At 32.9% G+C, this 12,312-nt stretch overlaps 2 protein-coding genes across 8 annotated transcripts in view; one reads left to right on the top strand and one right to left on the bottom strand.

Moving 5' to 3' along the window:
* LOC136837471 (uncharacterized) overlaps positions 1-12,187 on the bottom strand; it is a 50,705-nt gene extending 38,518 nt beyond the window's left edge. For 3 of the 7 annotated variants that reach the window (XM_067102254.1, XM_067102258.1, XM_067102259.1), the window contains exons 1-2: positions 12,072-12,178; positions 5,934-6,655 (exon numbers count right to left, since the gene is read on the bottom strand). In XM_067102254.1, coding sequence (XP_066958355.1) covers positions 5,934-6,287 — 354 coding nt within the window. In that variant the 5' untranslated portion in view covers positions 6,288-6,655; positions 12,072-12,178. Of the gene's footprint in view, positions 1-5,933; positions 6,656-11,993 lie in introns of all 7 variants that reach the window. The other 4 variants (XM_067102255.1, XM_067102261.1, XM_067102257.1 and 1 more) reach the window with 3 other exon arrangements.
* The window catches only part of LOC136837473 (acylphosphatase-2-like), a 275,757-nt gene that overhangs the window by 210,504 nt on the left and 52,941 nt on the right, over positions 1-12,312 (top strand). The window lies entirely within an intron of this gene.

Here is a 12,312-nt window from a genome sequence, read left to right as displayed (position 1 = left end):
TAACAGATATTCTTGTTGGGCAGAAACAGATGTAATTTGATTATTTCAGTATGACGAGAGAGAGACAGAGAGAGACGACTGATAGATTGATTTGATGTTACATTATCTGGTGTCACAACAAAAGAAGGTACAAATCAACTTTTTTACTTCATAAATGCTGAGATGGTAACGATATGAATTTCATTCGCTATGAAACAAATTAAAATTCACAAAAGCTCCTCAGACAGTATACAGTCACTTAAGGCTCCTGTTAAAGATTAATTATGTTTTATTAAGGAGTCCACTGGAGGAATATTGAAAAACGGCAAAGATAATGCCAAAATTATTCAAACACTATCTTGCTAAATAGAATGCACAATGAAAACTAGGTGTATAGTAGGCATTCATAACCAATAATTATATATTTTAGAAAGAGGGAACATTGCAGGCGGCTATGCTAATAGGAGAGAGGGATCAGGTGATGGAACAGAATGGAAGTGAAATTGAATTGAATTTTTTGGAGGATTTTTTCTAATTAAACTCAAAGTAAGTCATATACATATCTTGCCTCTCACTGCATATGGATGAACAGACACAACCATAAGCCATATTAGTCAAATGCACCAGTATTAATATTAAACCAAAGGCAGATATGGCAGAGATAAAGTTGAGGATTTTGTCTAGAAAAAATGGTACCATATGTGAATTTGGGTTATTAATATATGTATATATTATATATTAAAAGGCACTCAACCTGGCTTAAAGTTATGGTTAAGAAAGGTTGATGACGAATATGACATATTTAAACAGGCCTAAAATAGAGAGATCCTGGAGGGGGCGGGGTTAGTGCTGTCTGTCCACCACGCTGTGCACTGTAGGCATTACCTGAGGTTCCTTCGGCCCTAGCTTTAACCCCTTTCGTTCCTTTTATTGTACTTCCTTTCATATTCTTTTTCTTCCGTCTTACTTTCCACCCACCTTAACAATTGAGTCATAGGCAAAAGGAGGTTTTCTCCTGTTACACCTTTCAAAACCTTTTACTGTCAGTTTCCTTTTCAGCGCTTAATGACCTCGTAGGTCCCATTGCTTGGCCTTTGGCCCAAATTCTATATTCATATATTCAATTAAAACAGAGAGGTGTTCCATACACCTAAAAGTTAATCTAGATAAACCGAACTCATAAAGAGTAGTAATCCTCTCGTAAATCTCGCTTTATGAGAACCGTGTCTTTATTATTAGGTCATTAGACGGCTGAGACCTTCTTATTACTGTTATTTATTTGCGTAATTAACGTAAGCATTCAATCATACGGTACAAACCTGGGAAACTATCAGTTAATATTGTTATTGTTAAAATACATTTGGAATGAGTCAAAATACCCATTATTATTATTATTATTATTTATTATTATTATTATTATTATTATTATTATTATTATTATTATACCACGGTGGTTGGGAACAAACTTTTTAGTAGCTTAGACTGGATCAAAATGGATTACATCTACCCGAACCAGTCCTGTTTGGGTGTGATTGAGAAACTAATATTGATAGTGTTTTGTGTGTGTCATTTACTGTTACATCTAATCCCGTCCAAGGACGAGAGAAAACCTTGACGATAGTATGTTGTATATTAACGAAATGAATGTCTTGTAAGAAGAACTGAAAGGACAACTTATAAGTTTCCAGAGCAATAATCACTAACATTTCTACTGACGAAGGGGACAGTAGCTCGAAGGCTAAAGTAGTCTGTGTTGTTAAAACGATATATGTCAACAGTCTACTTACAAGGGGGATTTTTTTGTTTCCATTGGTATCGAGCGCTTCAAAAAAACAATTGTTAGTGGCGTTTTTAATTATAAACGTGTTTACTGTTTTAAGCGAAGAGAGTGAAGAGAAATGCGATTGTTGTTTCTTCAGTGATTCGAATAGTTAATGTTGCTATGTTTTTCATTGTTAACATCTCTCTCTCTCTCTCTTCTCTCTATATATATATATCTCTCTATATATATATATATATATATATATATATATATATATATATATATATATATATATATATATATACTGTATGCATACATATATATATTTGTATAGATATATGTATGTGTATATGTGTATATATATACATATACATAGTAGGTAATAGATAGAAAGAAAAGTGCCTCTTTCTCATCAAAGGTGGATCACCTTGCAAAAGTCTTAATTTTCGTGTGAACACGATACCCATATCTTCTCTCTCTCTCTCTCTCTCTCTCATTGACGGTATGTAATGTGACTCTAGTTCAACATGTCAACGAATTAATTACTCGGAAAAATACGGTATGCGTTTGGTGAATAAATCGGCTTTCTTTAATTTGATTTTTGAGGCCAAAATTAATTTAGAATTTAAAATAACAGCAAAGGTTACTTTAGTTTTTATCATATATATACATAAAAATATGGAGGAGCATTACGGAATTAATTATCTTTTATTTGATTACTGTTGGTGCTTTATATTCATATACTGTATGCATTGCTTAAGGTCCTTTGCGGCGTGCCTTCGGCCGCTACCTGCAACCCCTTTCGTTCATTTTACTGTACCTTCTTTCATATTCTCTTTCTTCCATCTTACTTTCCACCCTCTCCTAACACTTGATTCATAGTGCAGCTGCGAGATTTTCCTCCTATTACACCTTTCAAACCTTTTTACAGTCAATTTCCGTTTCAGCGTTGAATGACCTCATAGGTCCCAGTGCTTGTGTGTGTGTGTGTGTGTGTGTGAATGTGTGTGCATATGCAGTTCAGTTCAATTCAGTTTATATTCATATATATAAATCATATCTGAAAAAGCACTCGCTGTTTTGTTTTCCAAGTACGTGAACATTGTTTAAAAGCACAGACGAGACTGAATAAAGGAGGCAGAACGAAAATTAAGATTACAAAATAGAATGAGATGGGATGGCACACTCTTTCCAGCCGTCCAAAAACTCATTCCTCTTTTTCCTAGCTAATTCATTTAATAGTCAATGCATAAACACCATTCACGATTCCACCTTGAATGAATAATCCTCTCGTTCAGCAATTAGACCCAGGTCGTTGCTTAAACATCAATTTAATGGCTGTCATCTATCTGGCGGCGGCAGCTGGTTTCCCAACGCCACATCTGAAAGGTGGCTCTTGACTTGGGTCTGGGTTTCCAGGTGAAAGTATTATTATTATTATTATTATTATTATTATTATTATTATTATTATTGTTATGATTAATATTATTATTATTATTATTATTATTATTATTATTATTATTATTATTATTATTATTATTATTATTATTATTCACAGAATCCTCACGATAGCATGAGCCACTAAAATGGTAAAGAAATCCACAGTGGTGTAGATGCAAATATATATTTTTATTTTTATTTTCTTTTTTATACATGTATTTCTAAAATATATTTTTACATCTACACCGCTGTGTATTTCTTCACCATTATTATTATTATTATTATTATTATTATTATTATTATTATTATTATTATTATTATTATTATTATTATTATTACAGGAGAAGCAAATCCGCAGTTCTGTATGGGTACATATATTTAAAAAATAAATCTCTACAGAGAACTTTCGGGAATTTGTCGATTCCCCTTTTCATACTCTGTAGAGATTTGTTTTTAAATTTGTGCGTATTATTATTATTATTATTATTATTATTATTATTATTATTATTATTATTATTATTATTATTATTATTATTATTATTATTATTATTTACGTTTTAGTTGGAAGTAGCATTGTGCTTCTGATGGATAAGTTGGTTAAAATATGTGATTCCGTGCCAACGGAAAGTTTTCTTGCGCACATATACATGTAAAATGTGTATGTATGTAAGTATGTATGTATGTATAATTCACTAGGAAATCATTTCTCGTAACAGGATTATCTCCAGAGAAAAACAAAGCAACCATCCCCATTATTCCTATTCTATATTTATGACGAATAGTACCATTATTTCATCTTCGACCTTAGAAGGAAAGAGGTAGTGTACATACGTAATAATGACGCTTAGTGGAGAAGTATTGAAGGCTGCCTGACCTAACTACCAATCATTGCACAGCTGGTAGGAATCGATGAGTAGTAAAAGTCATAAGTAAAAGTGAGTTAATTGCTGCTTGCTGATTACACGACCAATGGTTCCGATATGCGCAGTAAGTAATATTGCCACTTGTCATTTGCAGCATTTTTGTGTTTGTTCATATGAGGAGAACAGAGAACGATATGATGGAGAAAGTTGGTTTAATTCTGAAGTGTTGGAGTGTAGGAGGAGAGGAAGACATAGAAAGTGTCAGATACATGGAATAGACACATAAAGAAAAGACCTTGGAATTGAGTTGGCAAGAGGTAGAAGGAATGCCAAAGACTATATACATATATATATATATATATATATATATATATATATATATATATATATATATATATATATATATATATATATATGCTTAAAAAATCACAGTAGATGCATCGTGACTTAGTGTAAAGGATCTCACAGGAAAAGACAGGCAGAAGTTCAGTAGTACTACTGAACTTCTGCCTGTCTTTTTCCTGTGGATTTGCTTTATATATATATATATATATATATATATATATATATATATATATATATATATATATATATTATGTGTGTGTATAACTGAATCATGAAAATATGAGATGATAAATAGAGTAAAGAAGGCAGTGCCACGAAGGAAGGAGAAACGACGGAACGGTGCTAGGCCTTTCTGACTTATTGTCCTTTATGTGGCATTGCCATATATATATATATATATATATATATATATATATATATATATATATATATATATATATATATATATATGTATATATATATATATATATATACATATACATATATACATAAATATACATACATATATATATATGTATTGTGCCAAGTGTAGTAGGAGTATTAAACGTGTTTTTTTTTCCTTTTTTTTTACATTAGAGGTTCATTGGCAATTTGTTAACTAAAGTTTGAAGGTGGCAATGTCCACTGTCTTGTCTTTTCTCTGGGGCCACCCCTTGTTAAGAGGAACGGCAAAAAAAATCTTAATAAAACATTCACAGCTGGTTTCCTAATACTTGAGAACATTTATGTATGTTACTTGAGAATATTTAACAGACAGCATAGTATTTCAACTTGAGTCTCGTAACTAATGGCATGTCGTAATTAACAGTTAGGATTCTGATTCTAAGGCTGTGTCATCATTTTCTTATTTTTGTGTGATTTTCTTTCTTGCATGGTTATATATTATAACAATATAGATGGAACTCATGTGAAGAATGTTTTCATCGACTATATGTAGACACACACACACACACACACACACATATATATATATATATATATATATATATATATATATATATATATATATATATATATATATATATATATATATATATATACAGTATATATATGTGTGTGTGTTTGTGTCTACATATAGTCGATGAAAAAACATCCTTCACATGAGTTCCATCTATATTGTTATAATATACAACCATGCAAGAAAGAAAATCACACAAAATAAGAAAATGATGACACAGTATATATATATATATATATATATATATATATATATATATATATATATATATATATATATATATATATATGTATATGTATATATATGAGCAGTCGCACAATTATTCATGAGATAGTTAGCCAACACAAGAAACATATCACATGCACTAGAAAAAAGTACCATACTACCATCTATAATACAAATCTAGTAACATAACACACATTTATTATGATGAGTACAAAGTCAGTATATTATGTAAATGCGAGATAGATTAAAAATACACACCAAAAATAAGGGCCGGACAGAAAGACGACAAAAAATATGCACAAACTTCGGATAAATATACACAAACTTCAGACCTGATTATACTCGTTATACTAATACTCACGTGGCAAATCAACACAGCCTGGTCCTCCCTGTCAGGATTCTCGGGCACGAGTTTATGCTCCTCCTGAAGGTCGCTGAGGTCGTACTTGGACCACATCCCGAGGAAGTTCCAGTCATTGAGGCCGTCCTTCAGATCCGTGATGTCGAGGAATTCGATCTGGGTGGCGTTGGCGCCTTCTGCGTCGTGGACGCCAGCGTCAGCGTCTGCGCCTGCGTCTGCGTCAGGAATCATCTCCGATTGCTCGTTGTCCCACAGGACCACTGGTTCCTCGGAGAGCGAAGGGGTTATAAGTACTTTGATCAGTAACAAAGTGAATAACCAAAAGGACGCTTTTGTTTTCGTTCTCGTCGCCATCTTTTTTTTATTTTTTTTTTTTTTACTGCTGCTCTTCTTCCTTTCGTCTTCGAGAAACCACGGCTGAACTGCAGGTGATTTTAAGCTTTGCGATCACACTTTGCAAAGATCTTTTCCTTTTTCGGATTCTGTTCCTTTTGTTCGTGTACACCTGACGGATGTATGTTTTTTTTTAATTATCTTTCTATCTATTTTTTTACATCTAAATGATACATTTTAATTTTTTTCAGTGTTATAAAACAAAGTTATTTTCTATTTGAACAGATTTCGTCTCAGTAGAATTAGTGTTTCATTTGTCCTTCGACTGGTATCGAGCGTTACACTATTCTTCTATGAAATTCCAAGTATAAAACTTTATGTAAGGAATTCTGAAATAAAATGACACCTTTTGAAATAATATATGAATGCAAGAGTATTGAAAAGTTCATAAGAACTGGTGTGGTTCCTAATGTGAAAATATTACGTCCCGTATGGATATACTCATTTTCCCTTATGCTTCTTACAGAATCACTCCATTCAAGTGAGTGAAAGTGTTTTACTTAGCATACAGAAATGTTCCCCATTATTGTATATTTTGTGTGCTAGGGTGAAGGTAAAGTTTCATACATTTCAGTATTTTGCATGTTATCAAATACTCATTTTGTTGACGCCTGATTCACTGCAATTGATATTACAAATGGATTCTGTTGAGTTCCCTCCATGTCGAGTGTGTAAATGTATATACATTTGCCTGTATAAATACAATATGAAATACCTTATGTTAATCTTGCTTAACTTTATATCGATGAGGTTACTGATCATTGCAAAGAAAGAGGTTATAATGTTCTTAGTTGTTGCTTCTTAGATTAACAATTGATCAGTGTCTAATCAACGATATAGTTAAAAAAAAGTAAGTATTATTTAGTTTATACTTATTCAAGCCTATAAATGTAGCTGGTAAGTCTGAGATGATGAACTTTGTCGTGACCTAGTTACGTAAGTTACATGACCTTCATTGGCATACTAAATGTGCGGCTACTGTGTCTGATCTCTAATGAGTTTTCGTTGTTGTCGATGCTCTTGTTACATTAAGTTGGCCTTATACCAGTAAGGATACTTGCTCCTTTAATGGCGTGCATTCTCATTTTAACGGATTCAGATTGCTTTAGCAGACGAGCATCTAATCACATATGGTGTCTGCAACCGCGCTTTGAGTTATCAAATATCGTACGTATTCTTAAACCGAATATAAATGTGCACATACGAGTATATTGCTCATTACATTCCAAACTCCATTGGGGGGTACTGCCGTCAGTGCACCTAATGCGGTGCACTGTAGGCATTATTTAAGGTTCTTTTCAGCATGCCTTCGCTCCGTAGCTGCATCCCCTTTCGCTCCTTTTACTGTACCTCCTTTCTTATTCTCTTTCTTCCAACTTACTTTCCACCCTCTCCTAACAATTATTTCATAATACAACTGCGAGGTTTCCCTCCTGCTACACCTTTCAAACCTTTTAGTGCCAATTTCCGTTTCAACGCTGGATGGCCTCATAGGTCCCAGTGCTTGGCCTTCGGCCTAAATTCTATATTCAATTAAATCAATTCAGTTACTTCCCAAATAGGCATTGCGAAGCGCTTAGAGGGTCCCAAAATATTTTAATCAAGCGTGAAAGCAACCACACTACATCCAGCTGCATTCTAAACACGCAAAGGAAAGCGAACTCATTCCATCAAACGATAAAAACGAATAAAGTAACATCCAATTCATGTGTTCAAAACACGAATCTACGAACGCATGTGTACTCCACTAATACCGAGAGACACGAATAGAGAAGTATACGACTTTCCTCCAAGTACAAGACAGGAATAATTATTTCACGTTGCGGACGTCGGTGAATATCGATTCATCCCAGAAATGGGTGACCTCACGCCCCTATCTTCCCAGAGTATGTCAAGGACGCACGTCCTACCGACTGTAAGCGGGTACTATTGTGTATGATGAGATTCTGAGCTTTGATTATTGTGACGGACGTAAAGGCGAAAGTAATAAAATCAGTTTCACTGATCTAAAGTATATTTGTGGGATTCTTATTCCTCATCTTAAGAATAGTTGTTGGAGTACAGGAACAAAGAGGAAGGGGGAGGATTTATGGTTTAAATTAGGAAATGCATTTCGGACAAAAATACAAATCTGGCTCCGATATTTAAGTACAAATCGCTGGACTAAGCAAATGCGGGAGGAAACAAAGATTTATATAGTTTATAATTTAATTAGAAAGGATCAAGGTATTATTAAAATAGATGACATTATGGTTTACATTTTTCGATTTTTAGGGGGGAAATTTCAATGATCAAATGTAAACATCATTGGTAATTATAAGGACATAAGCACTGGATGGCGGTATAGGGTGGTATATATATATATATATATATATATATATATATATATATATATATATATATATATATATATATATATATATATATATATATATATATATAATAATATATATATATATATATATATATATATATATATATATATATATATATATATATATATATATATATATATATATATATATATATTTATGAAAATTTCCATATACTTGTTTACATATTACATATTATATATTATATATATATATATATATATATATATATATATATATATATATATATATATATATATATATATGATATATGCTTGTGTGTGTATCCTACACCATCGAAATTTGTTGGTGATATGAAGCAAAGACATATACGTAAGTGTATTTAATAGAAATATGGAAACTGATGCATCAGCAATTATCGAAACACCTGTCTCTTTTTGATTAGGAAATTACCGAAACCCTCGTCAGTTGAAATTCTGGGCCTGGCTGCTTTACGGAGCTCTGAGTAGGAGTGAATTATGTGAATTCATTTGCATATCAAATCTTTTTCTGAAGTAATGTCGGTTTGGTTGTTTCTCTTGAATATTTCTTCTGGTAAGGAGATTATTTTTTGGATGGCCTTTTGGAGCGTTTGATGACTCTCTCTCTCTCTCTCTCTCTCTCTCTTCTCTCTCTCTCTCTCTCTCTCTCTCTCTCTCTCTCTCTCTCTATCTATATATATATATATATATATATATATATATATATATATATATATATATATATATATATATATATATATATATATATATCCTTATATATACGGTATATACAGTATATATATTTATATATATGTATATACACATACACTCATATGTACACACATATATATGTGTGTGTGTGTGTGTGTGTGTGTGAATGCAGGAATGTTTTTTATAAACTAAAACTCTGTTTTACAACCAATAAAAATCAAACATTTTTACAAATTAAATATCGCTTAATGTGAATGCAGAACTTCAGGTGCTCAAAAACTATCATTTAGTCTCTTTAAGTGTTTCAAAGATCTTTCAGGATCCTATTGAGAGAAAGAGAAAAAAAAGCGGCAAATTCTTCTCCACGTGTTACATATGATCAAGGATATTTCGACCTGTGGAATCTTATCGTGTGACCAGATGTCTTGTTCGTGTTACGCAACATGCAAAGGTTTCCCAAGGACGAGGAAAGACTGAAATAAAGTAAATCTAACTTTATAAATTATATATCTAAAGATTCTTTTCTTTGCCGTGGATTAAATATGTAAATAGTCTATTAGCCTATTTACGCGCGTAAGCCTCGTCTTACATATTTCTGTTTATCTTTTGAATAAAAAGTGAAATTTGCAGGGGTTGATTATTCCTAATTAATCATATACATTTTCTTTAAAGTGATACTGGTAATTTTCATTGATCTAAATGAGGATAGTTTCATTAGGACCGTTATTTGGAGCTTTTGTACCTAAATATCACAGAGAATTCTCTTCATAGAGAATTTAATGCCAGTGATAATTATTGACTATTTCAGCCGTGCAGTCAGAACAAAAATTGCAATCATTTTGGTTCGTCGGCAATTATCGTCTGGAAAAATAAACTTTGATTAAATATTTTTGGTGCTATGTTAATTTCAAAGTCATTAACTGGCGGAATCATTCACCGTTAATTATAAGCGTTTTACAACTCAGCATCTGTATAGTACACAAACATATAGTATATATGTATATATATATATATATAGTATATATATACAGTATATATATATATATGTATATATATATATATATATATATATATATATATATATATATATATATATATATAGAGAGAGAGAGAGAGAGAGAGAGAGAGAGAGAGAGAGAGAGAGAGAGAGAGAGAGAGAGAGAGAGACGTGTTACGGATATGACGTTGGATGATGGTTTGCCGTTACAGTGAGCAAAGCAGGTGGGTAGAATACGGTGTTAATATGGTGGAATGGTTCAGCAATTATAGGAGCTATGTGATCGATTGCGTAATGTATTATCAGCACCGTAAGTGTCCGATTCTTAAGGGGGAAATTTGAAGCTCTAGAAATTATTTCATGTATATTAGATAAAAACAACTTTTTTGAATCATACTATTTTCTGTTTTAACTAATGTACCCCTGTTCCATTTCTTTATTGTGTGAGTATAATCATTCATATAACTTTAATATTTACATCATTTAGCCGTATGTCCGCAGTGAAACACTCCTTCCTTCCTATTTAGCTGCGCATGGCAATGAAGAGCTATTGATATTATACATCACTAACTTCATTTTCGTTAGTCAAAAATTACTTGACTGCTGTCGGTAAATTGGAGATATTAATTTAGAATAGAAAGTAAAATACCATTATTTTGAAATATATATAACTGCTTAGGGGCTATTTCTAGACGTGAGACAGCTCAACTTGCATAAGCTTTACGACGCTGCTGAGTAACTCCCGAGAAAATTTTTGGAGCATCTTGAAAAATCGGATTTGATCTCAAGTTTCATCAGCCTTTCTAGGAAAGGAAAAGGAGAAGTTTCATCAGCCTTTCTAGGAAAGGAAAAGTCTCATCAGCCTTTCTAGGAAAGGAAAGAAGTCTCATCAGCCTTCTAGGAAAGAAAAGGAAAAGTCTCATCAGCCTTCTAGGAAAGAAAAGGAAAAGTCTCATCAGCCTTTCTAGGAAAGGAAAGAAGTTTCATCAGCCTTTCTAGGAAAGGAAAAGAAGTTTCATCAGCCCTTCTAGGAAAGGAAAGGAGAAGTTTCATCAGGCTTTCTGGGAAAGGAAAGGAGAAGTTTCTTCAGCCTTTCTAGGAAAGGAAGGGAGAAGTTTCATCAGCTTTTCTAGGAAAGGAAAGGAGAACATCTGATTGAAAAGTCACAAAAGAAAAGTCGGATTTTAAGAGGCAGACTTTTCAGGCCCTCCGCTCCAAGTCTCAATAATCGTCTCGTTCCCGTTTTAAAATCTGGAACAGAGTAGCCTAATAGGAAGTGCATTAGTCAAGTAAAAGCTGCTGTTTACTGACAGCTCATTTATACTTCAATTTCAGTGCCTAAAGGGATCTTTCTCGCTTTCATTTTTATGTCCTAATATTCATGGCTCTCGACTCGAGCCCAATTTTTCCACGGCTAAGTTGGCGATGTTGCTGAACAAAAATTTTCTTAAATAAACGCATTTGGCTTTTAAAAAACACTTCGGATGTATTTGATTTACTCGTAGCTGCAGCACTGAAGATTCCTTGAAGAGAGATATACACGTATAAAGATTTTTTTACATTTGCGCAAAACATTTACGTTCCATCAAGAGATATATATACACACGGTAAATCAACTTTTGTTTTCCACGAACTAGAAGCACAGTCGACAAGTTCTTGGTCACAGGGAAGAAACAGCTCTTACGAAACGTTAGTTCTTGGCAAAAGTTGTGATCTGAATTACTTCCAGAGTGCCATATGAGGCACTGTTGGCACTGTTTCCACGACTAAATGAAACACTGAACTGCGAACAGTTTCCTCACGAGTGTCTGACTAATCCTCACCTGATCCAGCCTCCGTCCTTTTCTTCGTGCAATAAATAAATAACCTTACGTCATCCTGATCAAAACTATTTTCCAAAATACGAAATAAGTATTTATATGTTA

The sequence above is a fragment of the Macrobrachium rosenbergii genome, chromosome 59 (genome assembly GCF_040412425.1).
Source record: "Macrobrachium rosenbergii isolate ZJJX-2024 chromosome 59, ASM4041242v1, whole genome shotgun sequence".
Classification (NCBI taxonomy): domain Eukaryota; kingdom Metazoa; phylum Arthropoda; class Malacostraca; order Decapoda; family Palaemonidae; genus Macrobrachium; species Macrobrachium rosenbergii.
Note: the sequence above shows the minus strand (reverse complement) of the source record. Positions and strands in the feature narration are given on the sequence as shown.